The sequence below is a fragment of the Rattus norvegicus genome, chromosome 3, assembly GCF_036323735.1.
Source record: "Rattus norvegicus strain BN/NHsdMcwi chromosome 3, GRCr8, whole genome shotgun sequence".
NCBI lineage: Eukaryota > Metazoa > Chordata > Mammalia > Rodentia > Muridae > Rattus > Rattus norvegicus.
The window spans coordinates 36392350-36414239 of NC_086021.1; the positions used below are offsets into that span (position 1 = coordinate 36392350).

Genomic DNA, 21890 nt, shown 5'->3' on the forward strand with positions numbered 1-21890 from the left:
ATTCAGCCTGGGTACCTGGCCAGAAAGCCACAGAACCCCCCTTTCACCTCCTTAGTGCTTAAAAGGAACCACTGTGCTCACGCAGCTTGTCCTTTATGTAGGTGATGAGGGTCAAACTCAGCCCCAGTGTTTGTGAAGCAAGCGCGTTACTGACTGGGCCATCTCCCCCACCCTTTGCTGATTTTTAATAGATCCTACTCCATCAGAGTAATTGGAACCTACTAGAAAAATGAAACACACCAAAATGGTGACTGGAGAGTCGTGTAGGCTGTGGGGAGGACTGAATCCAACAATAGATCTATCATACGCAGTGACTTCCAGGAAGCTTCTGAGGAATCAGTGACTACAAACCGAGATTGGGCGTGGCTCAGTGGTAGAGCACTTGCATGTCCTGGGTCCAATCTCTAGCAAAGGGATGAATCCCTTGAATACTTGAGGGAAGAGATTCTGAAACAGAACAGTTCTATTAGTTTGTCTTCCTGTCACTGGGCATTTGAGAACCCCCTGGTAGCCACAAAGACTGTCCTAACTTCTAGTTATAGCAGGTTGAATGATGTCCTCTCCAATCACGTTCTAGGAATGCGACCAGAGTGGGCAGGGCCATGGGCGGGAAGGTTTCTGCAGACTGATTAAGAGGGGGTTATGGGGGGGGCTATGAACCCAACAATGGATGTCCTCATAGACAAAGAAACAAAAACGATAAGGAATGCTTTTCAGAATCAAGATTGCCATGCAAATGGTGGTACACACCTGTAATCCTATCTCCCTAAAGGAGGAAGCAGGGAGATCTGCAGTTCTGGACATCCGAGCTAATGACCACTTGTCTGGAAGGGCTGAGAGATGGCTGAGTGGTTAAAAGCCCCAGCTGCGGGGTTGGGGATTTAGCTCAGCGGTAGAGCGCTTGCCTAAGAAGCGCAAGGCCCTGGGTTCGGTCCCCAGCTCCGAAGGAAAAAAAAAAAAAAAAAAGCCCCAGCTGCAATTCCAAAGGACCCCGCTCAGTTCCCAGCATGTGTGGCAGCTCCAGGGGCATCACTCCTCTCTAGCTTCCCTGGGTACCAGGGATACACAGTGTACAGACATGCAAGGAAAAAAAGAATACAAAATCTTCAGGCCAAGCTGTGTCAGCTACCAGAGCTGGAGAGACCTGAAGATCGACTGTCCCAGAGAACTCCAGAGGAAGCAACTCTGCCAATCCGCCATGAATTCTGGACGCTCAGCTCCCGGAGCTAATGGACTAACACTGCCCTTCTCAGACAGCTTTGTGATGTTACTGAACCTCACTAAACTCTTGGGTAATCTGTCACCTAGGTTAGTCCTCTAAGGGTCCCTACCATGTCCTTATCCCATCTCCACACTGGCCTTCCTTCTTGCCCTCACTGTCACCCTAACCCATGCTATAACCCACCCCCCCACCCCCACCTTGACCCTGCCTGCTCTGGTCACTTCTGTCCTGCTTCCCCCAAGCCTTGGAGCTACAAGCTACACTAGTCACTCCTGTCACTGCAGTGATTTGGAGGTCTGCAGTTCCCTGCTTCAGTCCAGTCTGAGGATTTATGAACCTAAGCAGCCCAGGCCCAGCAGCTCACTGAGGCTGCAGCTTACAACAGACACTTCCCAACACTGGGCCCTGTGGACCTGCCTTCTGGGGGTGAGGAGTGCAGTGGAAGGTACCAGGAGGAATGGAGGGCAAACCCCAACATCTACAGAGTATTAGGTGGTAAGGAAGCAGGACCAGCAGTATCCTGGCTGACCACACCCTAGCCTCTAGCTGTAGGACAAGAACCGAGGGAGGGTCTGAACACAAGAAACACAGGCATGTACTGGAAAAAAAAATCAACTTTTAATTTAACCAATCAAACTGCATCCAGGAATGTCTAAACTGAACAAAACAAAATAAAATTCTCCTTTTAAAGGAACCAAGAGCTTACACCAGCCCCACACTCCTAAGGTCTATACCAAAAGTAGCCCATTTTGGAGATGCCTCTGTCCTTCACATCCTCATCCAGAGGAAGGGCTGGGGATGGTGAGGAACCTGTACCTTCCTCCCATCACACAGGAGTTCTTAAAAGTCACAGTGGGTGAGCTTCTCCCACCCCACTTCGTATCCATGCTGAGACCTCCAGAGAGAGGCAGGCAGGACAGCCCCAGGACCCTCAGGGCTTGCAGCCAATGCTCTGCCCCAGTCCACTCAGGCAGCTGTTCCCAGCGCCAGGGTGGAGTTGATATGTACTGGAGGAGAAAATCTCAAACGTCCCATCATGTCACATGTTCATGCAAGTCAGAGCAGAAGCAATCCACCCCTAACCTAAGAACACCGGCCAGCGACAGCCTCAGAAGACACGTTCAAATTCCGTCTGGTTGGTAGTGGCGGGATTTCGGCTCTGGTTGGTGGACTGCTGGGTGATCTGGCTACCCTTCCGTCGTGGTGGGGCCAGGTACTCAAACATAGACGTCAAGTGAGTAGACAGCATGCCCTTGAGGTCCGAGGGCATGGGGTCCGACCAGAAGAAGTCATGGTTGAGGGCATCATCACTGTCAATCCGCTGTGCAGGGTCCAGCACCAGCAGCTTGTCAATGAGGTCCAGAGCATAGGGGTCCCGGACGTAGGCCTTCAGACGGTCCTTCACCTTCCGCTTCTGGCCCTTGACCAGTTCCAGCTTTTCGAACAGCTCATACTTGTCCACGTTTGGCCACACCTAAGAGACGTTAAGGAGAGAGTGGAGTTGGAGGGAAGAATGCTAAGACACCAGGGGATTGGATTTCTAAAAGAACTTCTCTCAGAGGCTCCCTGACTTCCTCTCCATTGCAAGGAGAATCAGAAGTCTTCAAGTTGAAAGCAGCAGTCACTGGATGTAGTATACTCCTAGCATCTGGACAGCTTACACAAGTCAGCTAGAATAAAGATGCCAGGCCCTGTTCACGCACACTCCTATCTTAAAACAAAACAAAAATCTCATGGTACTTTTGTCTCTAAAAGCTTGTGTTGAAGCTTGATCTCCTGCTGGTGACGCTATTGGGAGGTGGAAACTTGGGGGGAGAGGGGAAGGGGACAACCCAAGAGGGAAAAAGTATCCTCTGAGGCTCGCTGAATGTGTGCTGAAGCCTAGTGTTAAGTCAGTGGGCTTAACACCCCTGGAGCTGCACACTGGACCCTGCTCTTCTGCTCTTCCCTGCCATGACCACACCTACTCTCTCCAGTGGACTCTCTGCTGTGACACTTAGCAACGTCTCTGCACCAAAGCAAAGGCTAAACAACCACAGGCTGAAGTTTCTCAACAAAGGCAAATCTTGGCGCTTTTGCTTTGCTCAGGTACTCTGCCACAGAAACAGAGAGCCCACAAAACCAACAGGCTTAGGAGGGAGAAGCACCCACAAGACCCTGGACAGCAGGCCTATGGCTTCCCACCAATCAGATTCCTCTCCACTGCAGGCCCCCTAGGATCACCCAGTTTGGTCACGTACCTCTGGAGTGATGGAGCCACAGAGCTGGCTGATGAGGGCAAGCTGGTGCTGCTCTGTGTTGCCCTGCATGATGGGGCTGCGGGTCCACATCTCTGCCATGATGCACCCAGCACCCCACAGGTCAATGGGCGGGCCGTAGTCCCGCTCTCCTGAGAAGAAGAGGGTACCGGGAGTGCCTCTTAAGCCCGAGGGCCTCCTGAGACTCCAGGTCCCAAGGCTGATGGCTAAAGAGGCCCCCGGCAACGGGGGCTGTGGCCAGGTAAGTACCCGGCCCCTGCCCCCCTCTGCCCGCTCGGGAGTCCTCACCGAGCAGGAGCTCCGGAGGTCGGTACCACAATGTCACCACACGGTTGGTGTATCGGTTGGGCTGGCTATTCTTAGCTAGGCTGAAGGCGCGAGCCAGCCCAAAATCTGCCAGCTTTAGGACCCCATCTCGGGTAATGAGCACGTTGGCAGCCTTCATGTCCCTGTGCAGGATCTGCAGGGAGGACGCATGAGAGCTCGGTCAGGTCTCATAGTATCCCAGAGACCCACCCACAAGGCAGTGAAGAGCAAAGAAGCCCCAGTCTGTCCCGGCCCCAGGCCTCACCTTGTTCCTGTGGATGTAGTAGAGGCCATTCAGCAGCATCTGCATTACTCTCTTGATCTCAGACAACGTGAACTTCACTAAGACATTGCTCAGCAGCCCAGCGAGGTCATGCTCACAGAAGTCGAACACCAGATAGATGCTGCCTTTGCAGCGGTTATAGGGTGAAGCTGGTGCAGAATAGGGAGAGAGGGTGGGAGGGAAAATAAAAAACCTGCACCCACCTCATTTTCCACAGCCAACTCCCAGCCCTCCAATCCACAAACACCCAACTCCATCGGAGAAAGCCCGGAGAAGCTGGTGGTCAGTCACTGGTGGTGCATGCCTTTAGCCCTAGCACTAGGGAGGCAGAGGCAGTGTGAGGCTAGCCTGGTCTATGGAGCAAGGTCAAGGACAGCCAGGGCTACACAGGGCAACCCTGTCTCAAAACAAAACAGATCGGGAAGCTGTGTGATCAAGTCAAGTCAGGAGGAGGCATTAAGCACATTTACCTCAGGAGTGCAAGCAAAGGTTTAAGGTTCATTTTATCCCGAGAACGAGCATCGTACCTTTGGTTCGACAAATCTCAATCAGGTTGACCACATTCTCGTGCTTTAGGAGCTGTAGAATCTTGATTTCCCGCAAGGCTGTGATGGGGAACTAGGGAGGAGAAAGAGAGGAAGTGGTCAAAATTGAGAGCAACAGACCCATGAAGTAAAAGTGTGTGTGTGTGTGTGTGTGTGTGTGTGTGTGTGTGTGTGTGTGATCTATACTGAGGGACAGAGGTTGAAAGGCAGGTAAGAGTATAGTTTTTGTGTGACAGACGGTTCCTGTCTGGAATCCAATCCTACTATCAGGAGTCAAATAGAGAGTAGAACTGTCCCAAGTTCAAGGCCAGTCTGGTTAGTTGAGCTCTTGCTTGAGGGGAAAATAAATATATTTATCTGCAACCAGTCTCTGTAAAGCAGAAGGTAAGTGAAAGGACACACACATCTCACTCAAGGAGCTGCTAGATTTTGCCATCTAGACAATGGCGGCTTTGGACTTGTGAACCATCCTTTTTCTTTGGCCTCGTAAATGCTGGAACTACAATCATAGCCCTCTACGCTGGGCCAGGAATTTATTTTAGACAACTCAAATAGGGACAAAATCTTTGGCACTAATGCTTGTGGGTTAAAATCAAGAAATTCCCTGGGTCCAGAGATAGATGAATAGTTAAGCAAACCAGTCCTGGCTAAGAGTGGCAGCCCAAGCCTTTATTCCCAGCACTCCGGGCACAGGCAGTTGACCCTCTGCGAGTCTGAGAACAGCTGGGATACTGAGAGATTTTTGTATTAAACAAGTCTTATGTTGAGTCCCTATTTCAGGGAGACATACACATATGCATGCACACACACATACAACACTGGCTGTTCTTCCGGAGGACCTAGGTTCAATCCCAGCCTCTACATGGTGGATCTTTTTAATTCTAGTCCCAAGTGATCCAAGGCAGCCTAGCATGGTCTCCTCAGGTGCCCAGGTACCAGACAGGCATGCTGTACACAGCCACACCAGAAAACAAGACACGCATAGACAGGAAATAGTCAAACAGCTTTTTCCTTACAAAGAAAACGCTGTACTAAAGCTAAGACGGGGACATCATGCTTCAAAACACGCCTTAAGCTAAGCTGCCTTTTAAATTGCCTGTGCACAAATTGTCCCTTCGTACAAAACAAAATTCGACGCTAAGCTGGAAGTTTTCAAAAACCCCACTTCTAGAGGCAACGTGCACTTTCACGCAAAGCACAGGCTCCCTCACTTGCCTCCCACCGAACTTTGCCACAAAAACTCAAAAGTCTAAGTGGAAAGCCAAATGTCTTGTCACACGGAAAATCGAAAAATACTTGGGTGGAATCTCAGCACAAAACCCTTTTAAGTAGCAGTGTGGAAACCGAGCACAGGTTAGAAGAACTGCCCAGTGGTCCATATACTCACCCCCTCCTTCTCATTCTCCATCAACACTTTCTTCAGAGCCACCTTCTGGCCGGTCTGACGGTGCTTGGCTTTAAATACTTCCCTGCAACACAAAGACCCGAGGGACCCATCAGGCATTTCCGCAGGGACCGCCCCTCCCCCACGCGAAGAGGAGCAGCGGGAGACCAGACACACGGTGGGGTGCGGCCCGGGACTCCTGTAAGCTGTTATTCCACACCACGTGTTTTCTGTCCTTCTCCCAGCCCCTGCTCTTACTCCTACTCGGCTCCCACTCCTCCCCCCAGAGGTGTCCGCTCACAAACTGAGTTCCTCTCAGCAACCCTACCCAACCCCCATCACGGGCCTCAGGCTCCTCCCTGCCAGTCCGCTCGGTTAGGCCGGGAGCGTCTGCGGCGCGGCCTAGCAAGACCAGGCAACAATCAAGGAAATAGAAGCTTCCGTACCACCTCGGGCCCCGGCCCTGAACGACCCGATATAGGCCATGGAAAGTGCAGGTCCTGGGCTACCGGTCCCACGCGGCCTAATCTTACCCGAATGTGCCTTGGCCGATCTTGGCAAGTTTCTCGTACTTGGTGACCTCATCGCAAAACGGGCATTCCACTGAGTCGTACTGCTTGGCCATGGCCGCCTCCAGCGCGCCGCCGCCGCCGCCGCCGCCGCCGCCGCCCCCAGCCGCAGCTCCCGCCGCTCCCGGTCCCGCCACACTCCAGGCCCCTCCGCGGCCGCGCCACTTCCGCCTCCAAGGCCACTTCCGGCCTCGAGGTGCCGAGCCCGCCTCTTCCGGTCTCCGCCCGCCGCCAGGCCCCCTGGGACTTGTAGTTCCCGGGAGGCCAGGGGGAGCCGGAGCTGCAGAGGAGCCTCCGCCGCCGCCACTGCCCCCGCCTGCGCCGCCGCCGCTAGTGCTGTTGGCGGCCCCGATCGGGGGCGCAGGGAGCCGTGGCGCTGGGGCTGGGGCTCGTGGCGGTGCGTCCCGCTGCATTGGCCCGGGCCGTGCTGCTGCCGAAGCTGCTGCCGCTCTGGCTCCCGATCCGGGGCCAGCCGCAGTGCCCTGCTCCTCCTCCTCCGACGGCGCCGCCTCCGCCGGGCTGCGCGGGGCGACGGGTGGGGGTGTGGGGAAGGCCTGGGGGCGGGGGCTCCCTGGCCAAACCCGGCCCGGGGCGGCCAGGAAAGGGGGCGAGATAGCAAGAGCAGACGAGGAGGCGGCCCGAGAGCCCGGGAGGGGGCGCGTTATAAAGGGGGAGGTCCCCGTCCTGGCCTCCCCTCCCCCTCCCGCCCCCTCCCTCCTCCTCCCACCCTCCGCGGCCGCACCTGCCGCCGCCGCCTCCCGCCCTCCCGCTCCCAGTCCAGCGTCCGCCCTCGGCGCGTCACTGCTAGCAGCCCCTCCTCTGCGTTTGGAGGTGGGGCTCCGCACTAGACACCTGCCTGCGGCGCCCTGCTGCGTGCCTCAGTTTACCCCCCTAATGCCAGCTGCCACAGAAGGGCCCTTCTTCCAGGGCTGGGAGTGTGCTCCCAGTGAGGCGAAGGCAGGAGGTGCCGAGGGAGCGGCCTGAGGCCCGGGGAAGAGAGAACTGCCCCCGCTGCCGCCTCCGCCGTCTCAGCCACCCGCCGTTGACATGGCAACTGACGGCCGCCAGGGGGCGCGGCGACGCTCAGGCCTAAACCCTGGATCCTGTGTGGTCAGGAAGGCAAGGATGGATCTACTGCCTTCCTTCACAGAGCTGCGGCTAAGCTGGTCTGTCCTGCGTCAATCATCCCAAAAATGGTTAAAATTGAACAGGCACTCCTGCGCGTTTTTGAAATGCTGGGCATGAGCTGGGTAGTGATGGCGCACCTCTTTAATCCCAGCACTTAGCAGAGGCAGGTGGATCTCTGAGTTCGAGGCTAGCCTGATCTCCAGAGTGAGTTCTAGGACAACCAGGAAATAATAACAGAGAGAGAGAGAGAGAGAGAGAGATATCTGCTGGACATTCTGAAACAAACATGTGAACTGGGTTTTACAGAAAAAAAATATGAACCCATTTTACAGAAGAAATCTCAGATCAGAAATCAGAGGTTGTCTGCTCCTGGTCACACTATGATAAGGCTGGCTCTAGAGTTTGTCATGCCTCATTGTTAGTGTGTTTGAGGTCTGCTGACCTTACACAGGCTGGATAACACTGTTACCCTAAGACCCTTCCAGGCCTATCCTTTCCCACAATCACCTTCCCATCCCCAGGAGACAAGTCCACACAGCTGTCTTCTTACCTTCTCAGTCCCCTCCTTTTTGTCAGCACCCCTCTCAAGGATGGACACCTTGATGGAGTCCTGCTTCCCCTAGCCTCGTTTCACTGGTTCCATTCCAACCTGCTCCAGATCATTCTGCAGTCTGTTATGTCTCCCTGAACCGATTTGAAATTCTGAGTGAGGCGTGTCTGATTTTCCAGTGTTTCCCTTCTGTGCTGTGGTCCTGCAAACTGCCTTCTGTTTCAGTGTCCTGATCCCTCTTTTTTTTTTTTTTTTTAAGATTTATTCATTTATTATATTTAAGTACACAGATACACCAGAAGAGGGCATCAGATCCCATTACAGATGGTTGTGAGCCACCATGTGGTTGCTGGGATTTGAACTCAGGACCTCTGGAAGAGCAGTCAGTGCTCTTAACCACTGAGCCATCTCTCCAGCCCCCTGATCCCTCCTGTCTTCAGAGCTGCCACCCCACTCTCGGGGGTCAGTTGCAGGCTTCCGGTTTGTTTTCACCTCTTGTTTGATTGAGACAGGTCCTGACTGGTCTGGTGCTCACTGAGTAGTCTAGGCTGACCCTTGAACTCCAGACATCCCTCTTGCCTCAGCTCTAGGCGTCACTGTGTCTGGGAGTGCTTTCTGGTTTTATGCCACACTGTCTGGGCTTGAAGGTTCTTGGAAGGAGGAATGGTTTTGATGAGCCTGGTGTCCCCGAGTACCTGCTGTGAGAAGGGTCCTGCCAGGAGGATTTCTCAAGACCCTTCATAGAGCCAGCCAGGGCTTTAGGAAATCAAGCCAAGGAAGTGACCCAGAGCCTACCTTCATGGATACACTGCTTATCTGAAGAAGTAAGGGGGTGGGGGAGAGCCAGGAGTAAGAAGGAGAGAGTAATTACACTAATTACAATGATAGAAAGTGGCTAGCCCTGCACTCAGCCTGTACAGGAGGTATTTCTGTTGTCAGTCAGATGCAGGGGACACCACTCTGACCTCCACTGCACATGAGGACCCTGACACTCAGAGGTGAGATGAGTGGGCCATGGTTACCCAGACAGCCAGTGGCCACGCTAGCTTTGAACCAGGTCAGTTCCTCATGTCAAGGCCCCTCCCAGTCTGGGCTCAGCATGAAACCATGGTGAAACTTGGGAGTGCTCTCACCTGCCTTGGGCTCCTGGGGAATGTGGCAGGTAACAGCAGCACTGATGACTTGTGTGGATGCTACAATCAGATTTTTAGGCTGTAGCTGGTGTCTGTTTCTCATGAGCCCTCCCTAAGTCACATCCTGTGGGCAGAGAGGCTTTCGCAGGGTTTCCTGTGATGTTGTCACCTCTGCCACCAACAAGAGCCCTGACATCTTCCAGTCACTTCCTTAGAGTCCTGGGCCCTCAGCCCCTCCACAGGGAAGCAATGGCAATCTGGAGGCTTTGGAAGGCTGCCCAGTTCTGGAGTCCCGGTTCTCCACCACTGGAAAATCCAGGAGGGAACCAGGGAGAAATTAGTCGTTTCAAATTCACTTTGGCTACTGCTTTGTGGGTTGCAAATAATGCCTGCTTCCTGTGGACTGCCTAAACCACCAAGACCTAGCGTGTGACCCGGCCTCTGTCAACACCTGCTGACTGGCCGCCTCATGACACCCCTCAGGAGTCTCTTGTATGGCCATTTAAGAGCTAAGGAAGCCAGGCCCAGTGGCAGAAAACTGGAAAGCCAGCTACTAAAGAAACGGAAGCAGGAAAGTTCAAAGTTCAGGGCTTGTCTGGGCTAAAGAGTAAGTTCACGACCAGTTAGAGCCTCGGTGAGACCTTGTCTAAAGAATGAAAAAAATAAAGCCAGGTATGGCACACATGTTTAATCCCGGCACTCAGGAGGCCGAGACAGGGGAATTTCTGTAGGTTTGAGATAGGCTGTTCACATAACAAGAACCTGTCTCAGAAAAATAAAATAGAAAGCCTCAGAGTGCTTTTCTAGGCTAACTTTGAACTCACAAAGTTCTACTTGCCACTACTCCCAGAATGCTGGAATTAAAGGTTTGTGCCACCGGCGGAACTCCAGCTTTTGACCTTACCTAGTATAGTGGTTTGAATAAGAACACCTTCCATAGCTGGGTGGTGGTGGTGCACACTTTTCATCCCAGCACTTGAGAGGCAGAGGCTGATGGATCTCTGTAACTTTAATTTTTTTCAAATCTTTTTTTTAAAAGATTTATTTATTATATATAAGTACACTGTAGCTGTCTTCAGACACACCAGAAGGGGGTATCAGATCCCATTACAGATGGTTGTGAGCCACCATGTGGTTGCTGGGAATTGAACTCAGGACCTCTGGAAGAGCAGTCCGGTGCTCTTAACCGCTGAGCCATCTCTCCAGCCCTCAAATCTTATTTTTAATGATGGCTCTAAATGCTTTAACTGTCCTTTTAGCCCATCACCTACCAGAGGTAATGGAAAAGAAAGGAAGGTAGGGCGGGAAAGTGGACCTGTTTAGAAAGGTTCTTTGGAGCAACTCATTTTTGTGTTGTGTGGAAATCTGCAGTTCAGTTCACGGGTCAGCAGCAGCAGATAGATCTACTCGCAAACACCTCATGGATGCACCAGCAATCCAGTTTGGTAGAGGTGGAATAGCAAACATGAGTCAGCAGCGGTGGCACTGCCTAGCAGAGACAGCCAGGCCTCAGTCTTGGGGCCAGTCAGCTGGAGAGACCCGGGGAATCTCAGGAGACGTTTTTTGGCTGTGTCTTTCTCAGGGAAGGGAAGATCAGCAAAGACCCAAGACCAACAAGCATTGCACAACTAGCTGTACCAGCAAGTCAACCTCAGTCTCCTTCACTGTTGAGTTCTTTTTTTTACCATCGCCAAACATCACAGGTCCTTCACAGGTCTTGCCTCAGCACATGTGTCTGTCTCATCTGACTTCATTCTGCCAATTAGCCAGAGTCTAGCACACCACCAGAAGTTTTTGGGTGGGGTTGGGGATTTAGCTTAGCGGTAGAGCTCTTGCCTAGCGAGCGCAAGACCCTGGGTTCGGTCCCCAGCTTCGAAAAAAAAAAAAAAAGAAAAAAAGGAAAAAGAGAAGTTTTTGGGTGTATTTCCTCACAAATGCAGCTGAGTTATGCAATGTAAGGCAGACTAATATGTGTGTATTGTTCGCAAAGAATCCTTCATCATGTGTTCTTTCACGTATGCTTTAGCAGAACATTCTCTCTCCTGTGTCTGCTTCAGTGAAACATTCCTTCACGAGTCTGCCTTAGTCTTTCACCCCTGTCCACTTCAGCTAAACATTCCTTCACACATTTGTCCGGGCAAAACACCATCCAAATGACTTTCCAAAGAACCCTTAGGTTTCCACTTCAGAGCTTTGTGAGTTCAAGGTCAGCTTAGTCTACAGAGCTAGTTTTGGGAAAGCCAGAGCTACACTGAGAAACTCTGTGTGGAAGAAAAAAAGCAGCCTCAATATCTTTGAAAGCTTAGTCATCGGGGCTGGAGAGATGGCTCAGAGGTTAAGAGCACTGACTGCTCTTCCAGGGGTCCTGAGTTCAAATCCCAGCAACCACATGGTGGCTCACGACCATCTGTCATAGGATCTGATGTCCTCTTCTGGTGTGTCTGAAGACAGCTACAGTGTACTTGTCATATAAATAAAATAAATAAATAAAATCTTAAAAAAAAAAAAAAAAAGGGGCTGGGGATTTAGCTCAGTGGTAGAGCGCTTGCCTAGGAAGCGCAAGGCCCTGGGTTCGGTCCCCAGCTCCGAAAAAAAAAAAAAAAAGAAAGAAAGAAAGCTTAGTCATCAGAGAGTATAACTGTTTGAAGGATTAGAAGGATTAGGAGCTAGAGCCATATTGGAACAGGTGTGGCCTTGTTAAAGGAAGTGTGTCTCTTGGGGCAGGCTTTGAGGTTTCTCTCTCTCTCTCTCTCTTTTTTTAAAGATTTATTTATTGTGTATATAGCATTTATTATGTATATAGCATTCCGCCTGCATGTATGCCTGTAGGGCAGAAGATCCAATTACAGATGGTTGTGAGCCACCATGTGGTTGCTGGGAATTGAACTCAGGACCTCTGGAAGAGCAATCAGTGCTCTTAACCTCTGAGCCATCTCTCCAGCCCCGGCTTTGAGGTTTCAAAAGCCCAAACCAGGCCCAGTCTCTCTCTGTCTGCTCCCTACAGATCAGAACGTAGCTCTCCACTGCTACTGCTCTAGTGCCATGCATGCTGCTTTGGTCCTGTCATGCTCCCACTCTGATGTCAATACTGTAAGCAAACTTAGAGTTAAATGTTTTCTTTCGTAAGAACTGTCTTTGTCATGGTGTCTCTTCACAGCAACAGAACAGTCTATAAACACCTGGACCCTGCTTTCTTCTCCCAAGCTTGGATAGGGTTAGGATCTGTGGAGGGGAAGTGAAAGCAGGCTCGTAAGATGTGAACATTCGAGCTGTTGGCTGTGGGTATGCTCGCTAGCTGAGGGATACGGAACAGAGAACAGTCTGTGATACCGAGGGGCCCATCCCACCATGGAAGTTCTGCCCCCGTTGGTCTTGCTGCTTCTACCTGGCCCTGTGTTGACACACATCATTCTCTTGAAGTGTTACTGCAGTCCTCTTAAGAACCTTTTGTGTGGGGTTGGGGATTTAGCTCAGTGGTAGAGCGCTTGCCTAGCAAGTGCAAGGCCCTGGGTTTGGTCCCCAGCTCCGAAAAAACAAAAAACAAAAAACAAAAAACCTTCTGTGACTGGATCCAGGTGACCAAAGAAGAAACAGACTCAGTAACCAGGCTGGGGCCACAGCCAAAGAACTGTGGAGCTGGAATTGAAGTTTGGTTTTGCTTTTCTGAGACAGGGTTTCTCTGTGTAGCCCTGGCTGTCCTGGAACTCACTCTGTAGACCAGGCCGGCCTCAAACTCACAGAGATCCTCTTACCTCTGCTTCCTGTGTGCTGGGATTAAAGGTGTGAACCATCACACCCCACACCTTTTTTTTTCTGTTCTTTTCTTTCCTTTTATTTTTTTTTGGGGGGGCATTTCGTTACTCAATGCTGCACTGAAAGGACTGGTAGGAATCAAAAGGCTAAGGGACTAGAGGGAGGCACGTGTGGCCTGGAGTGCAGGTCAAGCCTAGGCATAAGCCCTTACTCTGGAGGAGGGAAAGCACTAGGTAGGTGGTCAGGGCTACAGCAGCGGGCTGACTGGGTGGACTTCCAGCACCGGCTGTGGAGGGACTGTAGGACAGCCACGAGCCAGCAGGTCTCCCTGACCGCACTTCCAACGGCCACTTAAAGCAGCACAAAGGGGGCTCTGAGCACAGCCTCCTCACCACACTGAGTACCATTCATCCTCCAAGGGACACCAGCAACTATCCTGGCGCCTGGGCCAACAGCAAGCCTGGCCCTGACGAGGCGTCGGTGCCATAGCAACAGACACTCTGAGATTCAGCTTCCCAGGTCTCAAAGAGCATGTGCCTGCCTACCCACCATAGTCGGGCTGGCCTGGCCACTGTACTCCTTGCCCATGTGGCCATGCTTCAGCCCCAGAGCCAGGACTGCTATGAAGTAGGGAAACTGAAGCCCAGAGAAGCACAATACACAGCAGTTGGGGAGCTGGTCTGGCTAGAAAGTCAGCACTGGTCTGGTCAGCTGATACCACAGCCTAGGTCATCAGTCCAATTCACATTGTAACTGTCGCCCAGGAGAGAAGCCAGGGCTCTACACTTTTGCTTTTCCCTGAGACCCTCAGCTCTTTCTAGGCTCTATCTAGGCTCCTTCCCGCTATCTTTTGACAATACCTGGAGAGGAAAAGGGGGTACCACCCCAGGAGTCTGCTCTGGAATCACATGTCCCAATAAATGTTTATAACTTGCCTTGGTCATGGTGTTTTGTCACAGAAAAGTAACTAACTTCCTCCTTGGCCATTAAGCAACGGTCCTTGCAGGCCTACAGAAGCAGGACCCTGCTGCCATGACCTGACAGGACTGGGTCTCTTTCTCTCTCGTGACTTTGGGGTTGTCTTCACTGCACCAAAAGAATCAGTCTGACTTGTCTACTGACAACTTTACCTGGACAGGAGGTTGGGACACAGAAGGTCTGGAAACCAGCTCCCAGGGCTTGGCTGTCAGAGCAGCAGTATCCAAATGACCTGACTTTGGGGACAAGACTTTGATGGAGGACGCAGCACAGGACACATGTGTCTTGGACTCCATCTCCCACAGACCGGATCACCAGCTATGGGACCGTGGTCTGTCCTTACACATGTAACCTCGGTACTTGGAGGCTAAGGCGGGAAGATCTCAAATTAGAGGTCAGCCTGGGCTACGTCAGATTTTTATGTCAAAACAACATAAAAGTGTCCACTCTGGGCTGCTGGGGTTGTGGCTCAGTGGTAGAGAGAAAGGAGAGAAGCAGAGCCTTGGGAAGATGGCTGTGTGTCTTGTGCTGTCTCTGTTGTAGAGATTTGGTCACTGCAGCTGCAGAGGTGGTGGCATTCAGAACTAGATTTGACCTGTGGCCCTCCAGACCCAACAAGTGTTACTAACACTCCGCCCCGCCCCCAACTACAGGTGTACATGAGGTTTCATTTCCTTATATTTGTTCTGTGTGGACACAGAACTCAAACACACACACACATGCATGCACACACGCACACATGCATGCGCACACACGTGCACACACACACACACACCACGCACATACCACGCACACATGCACACACGCACACACGTTTGTGTTTGCAGAACACCAACCTGATTATTACTGGACAGACAACTTGTAACCCCCAGTGTGTGCCACCAACTCTGTGACCTGGGGAAATCCCCTTGCTCCTCTGTGCCTCAGTTTCCCTATCTCTGCCCGAAGGATGTAGAAGACCTGTCCTCACATGCCTTTGCAGACTCAAACAAGGACAATCATGCTAAGCAGGGACTGACTTTACACCTGGCTCTGTCTGGTATTCTGGCCACTGTGAGGTTCGCGTATCCTGCTCACCAAAAGGAAACTGAGGCTTGTGCAGGTGAATCTTCCGGTCCGTAATCACACAGTGACAAAGTAGCCAATCAAAGGTTGAATTGGGCAGGAGTGGTCTAAGCCCACAGGCCTGCCCACCGCATTTTTTTTTTTGTTTTGTTTTGTTTTTGCTCCACTTTTGTTTTTTTGAGACAGGGCCTCATGTAGCCCAGACTAGCAGCCTCAAACGTTCTCCTTTTTTTTTTTTTTTTAAAGATTTATTTATTATATATGAGTACACCATAACTGTCTTCAGACACACCAGAGGAGGGCATCAGACCTCATTACAGATGGCTGTGAGCCACCATGTGGTTGCTGGGAATTGAACTCAGGACCTCTGGAAGAGTAGTCGGGTGCTCTTAACCGCTGAGCCATCTCTCCAGCCCTGCCCACCGCATTCTTGTCTTGATTATTGCCACTCCATCTCCTGGGTACCGAGGCTTAGAATAAACTACCCTAAACATGGGTCTGTCTCTGACTTCCCATCCTGTGGGCCAGGCCCCTGACAGCTGTTGGCAGGTCCCCAGTGGCCCCCAGCCTAGTGGGCTCCGTTCCCAAAGCCTGTGGTTTGTTCCTCAGGCCTTCCAGGTCCCATGGTTTTGTGGTGTGCCCCCTGCCCCTGCTGCCGGCTGAGGAGGCCCTCAGGGGCTGGACTGGGGAGGCCCCAGCCCCCGCCCCCTGTGAAGAGGGTGGGAGGGTGGGGCTGTGGGAGTTTCGATAGTTTAAAAATACACAGAGGAAGCCAGTGAGAGGGCAAGAGAAAGGGGAAGGGGAGCCGAGGAGGCTGGTCAGCCCCGATGCCTTGAGCCTGGAACAGCCACATGCTAGCAAACCAGGGACTTTGCACAACTTGCCAAGATGACAGAAATGCCCAAGAAAACAGGCAAAAAGTTCAGTGAGTACAGACCGTCCACTGTCCCTCTGTCCAGCTTGGCCTCTCTGCATCTGCTGCTCACCGCTGTCTTCTTTCTCTTTCTCTTTCTGTCCATCTCTGTCTCTCTCCACGGTGTTCCTGCCTACCCATGCTGTGGCCCCGCGCACCTCTCCATCTCTGTGTGTCTTTCCATTTCTATCTTTCCCTCTCCCTGCCCCACCCTTACTTCCCTCTTACTACAGCCAGCCCTTCTATCTTCTGTATCATCCTGGCCTCTCTCTAACCATGAGGCTGTGCATGGAGAGACCCCCCCCAAGCACCCCATGTTGATCGGAACCCAGCTCAACACCAGATCTCAGGGAGATCTCTAGGGAGCGAGTGGATGTGAGGAGGTGGATACCGTGGTGTGTTCCCACCAGTAGTGAGGCTAGGAGTGACATGTACCAGGTTCTTGGATGAGCTACACCCACCCGTTGCTATTTCTTTCTCCAGGTCAATCCATTTTGGGTCCCAAACGTCTGTCTCTAATTCCTCTGATCTTCCAGCCACCACCTCCCCTCTCCCTCTCTCTCTCTCTCTCTCTCTCTCTCTCTCTCTCTCTCTCTCTCTCTCTCTCTCTGTGTGTGTGGGTGTGTGTGTGTGTGTAAATGGAGGCACATACATCTGTAATCCTAGCATTCAGAAGTCAGAAGCAGGAGAGGCTCATGAGCAGACCAAAGCAGGTTAGAGTGAGACACTGTCACATACAAACATACAAAGCAAGCAAACAAAAATTGTAACATGGGGAAAGGAAGCAGTCAGTGACCCTTCTGCTAAACAGAGATCTCTGTCCCAGGCCAACCTGTCTAGAAGAAGGGCGGTAGCCAGCACTGTCCGGGATGGGGCTGGGGGATTGGACAGGGATGAATCCTGAAGTGCAGAGTCCCAGGTTTCCACCCAGGCTCTGAGAGGTTCTGGTGTGGGGTGGTAGGCAGACCCCTTCCCCTCTCTGGGCCCCAGAGTCTGTCCTTGTCAGGTGTGAGCATGCAGCACGTATTCCATCAGGGGCGTGGGCACCTGAGGGTGCAGAACAGGCTGGAGAAGTACAAATGCCAGGGTTTTCTCCTTTTGCTCAAGTATTGTGGAGGCCCTACGGAAGTCAGAGAAGGGACAGCCCCACAGCTTTAGGGGGCGCAGGGAGGAGTGAGCAAAGAGATATACTTCCGTCCCTACTGGGAGATGGTATCACAGGAGTTTCTAACACGGGTTCAGCTCACAGGGAGGAGAAAAACACCCACAGACAGGGGCCAGCAGTCCTCAGGCACACAGCCTTATCCATCTCTGTTCAACCCCGGTGCCAGAGGTTGCCTGGACACTATTCTTTACACACACACACACACACACACACACACACACACACACACACTATGCACACCATATATACTCTCACACACACACATACACATCACATCACACATACCATGCACACACTCACATATACCATACACATTCACACATCATACACACCATACATACAACATACACCCCATACACACTCATACACACAACATATACACACACCATACACCATACACACAACATACACAACATACACACATATACAGATATACATACACACCATACACAACTCACATACATACATATCACATCACACACACTGTACACACATTTACATATACACACATCACACACACCATACATACCATGCATACTCACACACATACCATACAACACACTCACACAACACACATACCATATACACACTCACACACTCACACCACACACCATACATACACCATTCAAACCATATACACTCACATACGCACACACCACACACACATTCATACACACACACCATATGCACCATACATGCTCACATAAACACACATACCACACACACACACCATACGCACCATACATACTCACATATACACACCATATACATACTCACATACACACACATCACATCACACACACACACTATACAACATACTCAAACACATCACACACCCCATACACACACACACCATAAACACTCACATACACACATACCACATATACCATACACACTCACACACAATACACACCTACACACACATACCATACATGCCATACACATTCATACACACATACCATACATACTCATATACACAATACCATATACATACATATATACTTATACACACACCATACACACTCATATACACACCATTCACACTCATATTCATACAACATACATATGCATATTATGCGTACTCACACACTATACACATTCACATAAACACTTATACACATATACAATACACATTTACACTCCTCATACACTCACACATACAACATACACCACACACACCCCCACATCTCATATACTTATACACACCACATACATACATTCACACATACAGACATATACACACACCACACACCATACATATTCACACACACACACACACACACACACACACACACACACACACACACAGGCAGACATCTAGGCTTTGGGGTAAGCTGTGGGAGCTCAGACCGTTCATTTTACATCTCAAAATATCAATTTCCTTGTAAGGAAAGTGGGATGTTTGCATATTCTAAGAATTCACACTGTTTGACAAGAGGGAGGCATTTTGGGTCATCATTGTCATCTTTTTTTTTTTTTTTTTTGCTACCTCTTTTCGAGGATATTTTATACAGCAGGCAGCACACAAAGCATTTATTTACAAGGTTTGTGTGTGTGTTCATGTCTCTTTTCATGTTCATGCATGTATGCATGTGTATGATCAGGTACAACATCAGGTATCTTCTTTGATCCCTTGCCATCTTACTTATAAAACAGATTTCTTTAAAATTTGTATTTTTAAAAAATACATCGCTGGGGGTACCTGTATACACCTGTAATCCCAGAACTTGGGAGCCAGAGGCAGGCAGATCTCTGTGAGTTTGAGGCCAACTTGGTTTACATAGTGAGTTCTAGGACCGCTAGGGCTTTGTGGGGAGATCCTATCTCAAAAACAAGTTATGTCTGTCTGTTTGTCTTCATGTTTGTCTGCACTACACATGTGTATAGTCCCCGTGGATGCCAGAGGCCAGAAGAGGGCACTGTTTCCCTTGGAAGTGGAGTTGCAGATGGTTGTGAGTCACCATGTGGGTGCTGGAAAGTGAATCTGGGTCCTTGGAAGAGCATTGTCCTCTAACTGCTAAGTCAGCTCTCGAGCCTCAGCCTTTAATTTTGTAAAGATTTACGTATGTGCACGTGCACGTGTATGAACACACACACACACACACACACACACACACTCATACTCACGGGGCGGGGGGATGTTTGCAGAGGTCGGAAATGGGCATTGGATATTGGATCCTTTGGAGCTGGGGGGATTCAACTAATGGAGGTGCTGAGATCTGAACTCCAGTCTTCTCAGGCAGCAGTGAGCCCTCTTAACCTGCTGAATCACATCTCCAACTCCTTCCCCTTTTTGTTATTTTGGGGGCGGGCAGGGACTTGGCCTCTGTATGTAATTCTTGTTGTGGGATTCATCATGTAGATCAGGCTGGCCTTGAGCTCACAGAGATCCACCTGTGTCTGCTTCATGAGCGCTGGGACGAAAGGCATGTACCACTGTGCCCAACTTCTACATGGGTTCTAGGGATTCGAACTCACATCACATCACACACACCAAACACACTCACACTCACACCATATAACACACTCACACACACCATACACACTCACATACACACACACCACACCCACTCACTTGTGTGGCTGGCATTTTTCAGAGTCACCTCCTTACCCCTTTATTTACCTAACTTTTCTTCAATCCTCTTGCTGCTTATAGGGTGGATCCTTTTGTTACTGATGTGGGCGAAGGAGCTCAGAGACGTCTAATGACTTGCCCAAGGTCACACAGCTAGAAGGTGGAAGAAGGGCTTGGGTTCAGGGCTGTGAATTGCAAAGCTGCATGCCACTGCACTTCTGGGAGGGTAGGAATGAGTAGGGGGTTTGGAGGGATAGCTCAGCAGGTTCGAGCCTTTGCTCCTCTTGCACAAGGGTTCCCTCTCCGGCACCCACTTTGAATAGCAGCTCACAACTTGTAACTCCAGCTCCAGGGGATTCGATGCCCTCTTCTGGCTTCCAAGGGTACCCACACTCATGATGCATGTACCCTGCACACACACACACACACACACACACACACACACACACACACACACACACAAAGAATTTAAAAAACAACTTAGAGAAAGAAAACAGTGAGGAGAAGTCACCTCTGGTGTCCTGAACCTTTGTACCCTCACTGTCACTCCATTTCTGCCAACTCAGTGATTAACTCTTTTCCTCTCCTCCTCCCTTGCCAGAGTTCTTCAAGTTCAAGGGCCTCGGGAGCCTTTCCAATCTCCCTCGGTCCTTTTCTCTGAGACGGTCTTCAGCCTCCCCTAGCATCCGGTCCTGTCCGGAGCCTGACACCTTTGAAGCCACACAGGATGACTTGGTGACACTCCCAAAGAGTCCTCCTGCCTATGCACGTTCCAGTGACATGTACAGCCACATGGGCACCATGCCCCGCCCTAACATCAAGAAGGCTCAGAAACAAAAGGCTGTCCAGAAGGCCCAGGAAGTCAGCCGAGAATCCCACCTGGTGTCTCGAGGGCTGCCAGAGCCACCAGACTTCGAGGCAGCCAAGGAGGCGGAGAAGGGAACTGAAACCCCACTGGAGGACACCACACCTTCAGCAGTAGAAGTGGACCCTATGAGGAAACTCGCGGGCCTCACAGTAGACACAGCGGAGAAGCAAATCCCTGGGGATGCGTACCCAGAAAGGTAAGTGCCAACAGGGCACACACATCTGGGCTGAAAATAAAAGGCTAGGGTGTATGGAGTGGTACATCTTGTGGTCCCAGCCTGAAGGCAGCCGAGGCTGGGGGATTGCTATGAGTTTTAGGTCAGCCTGAGCTACAGAATGAAACCCCGTCTCAAAACAGGAAATAAAATAAAGGAAATAAAGTGAGAGAGCGAGCTAGGTATGTAGATCAGTTGGTAGCGTGCTTGCTGAGTGCTTACACAGGAAGCCCTGGGTTTGATCTCTGCCTTAGTCAGGGTTTCTGTTGCTGCAGTGAAACACCATGACCAAAGAGCAGTGTGAGGAGGAAAGGGTTTATTTGGCTCACATTTGCACATCACTGTTGATCATTGAAAGGAAGTCAGGATGGGAATTCAAACAGGGCTGGAACATGGAGGCAGGAGCTGATGCAGAGGCCATGGAGGGTGCTGCTTACTAGTTTGTTTCTCATGCCTTGCTCAGCCAGTTTATAGAACCCAGGACCACCAAGGGCAGGCACCACCCACAATGAGCTGGGCCCTCCCCCATCAATCATTAATTAAGAAAAGCCCCCACAGGCTTGCCTGCAGCCCCAATTTGTTTTGTTTGGTTTTGTTTTTTGGAGACAAGGTTTCTCTGGGTAGCCTTGGCAGTCCTGGAAATCGCTTACCCAGTAGACCTGGCTGTCCTGGAACTCACAGAGATCCTCCTGCCTCTGCCTCCTAGTTACTGGGATTAAAGGCATGTGCCACCACCATCTGACTTACAGCCAAATCTTATGGAAGCGTTTGCTTAATAGAGGCTCTCTCCTCTCAGATGCTTTAGCTTGTGTAAAGCTGACATATCCAGCACAGTTTTTGTCACCACATAACTTGGTATGGTGGCACTCAGGAGCCTCAAGACAGAGGATTTGCAGTTCAGGGTGATTCTTGGCTTTATATGGCGTCCCCAGCCACCCTGGAAAACATGGAAGGAAAGATGGGAGATAAACAGCGTGGGAG

The 21890-nt window shown here is 51.0% G+C and overlaps 2 protein-coding genes across 3 annotated transcripts in view; one reads left to right on the plus strand and one right to left on the minus strand.

Moving 5' to 3' along the window:
* Nucleotides 1–1818: 1818 nt before the first annotated feature.
* Nucleotides 1819–6667, minus strand: Cdk9 (cyclin-dependent kinase 9). The gene is made up of 7 exons (NM_001007743.1): nt 6532–6667; nt 6002–6083; nt 4597–4687; nt 4052–4218; nt 3769–3940; nt 3463–3611; nt 1819–2696 (listed from the first exon to the last, which is right to left on the minus strand). Exons 1-7 carry the CDS (start codon nt 6621–6623, stop codon nt 2331–2333), a joined length of 1119 nt encoding a protein of 372 aa, NP_001007744.1. The 5' UTR covers nt 6624–6667; the 3' UTR covers nt 1819–2330.
* A 9288-nt stretch (nt 6668–15955) lies between these two features.
* Nucleotides 15956–21890, plus strand: part of Sh2d3c (SH2 domain containing 3C) — a 35887-nt gene continuing 29952 nt past the window's right edge. Inside the window, exons 1-2 of one of the 2 annotated variants that reach the window (XM_039105377.2) lie at nt 15956–16094; nt 20429–20891. In XM_039105377.2, coding sequence (XP_038961305.1) covers nt 20608–20891 — 284 coding nt within the window. In that variant the 5' untranslated portion in view covers nt 15956–16094; nt 20429–20607. Of the gene's footprint in view, nt 16100–20428; nt 20892–21890 lie in introns of both variants that reach the window. The other variant, NM_001108579.1, reaches the window with a different exon arrangement.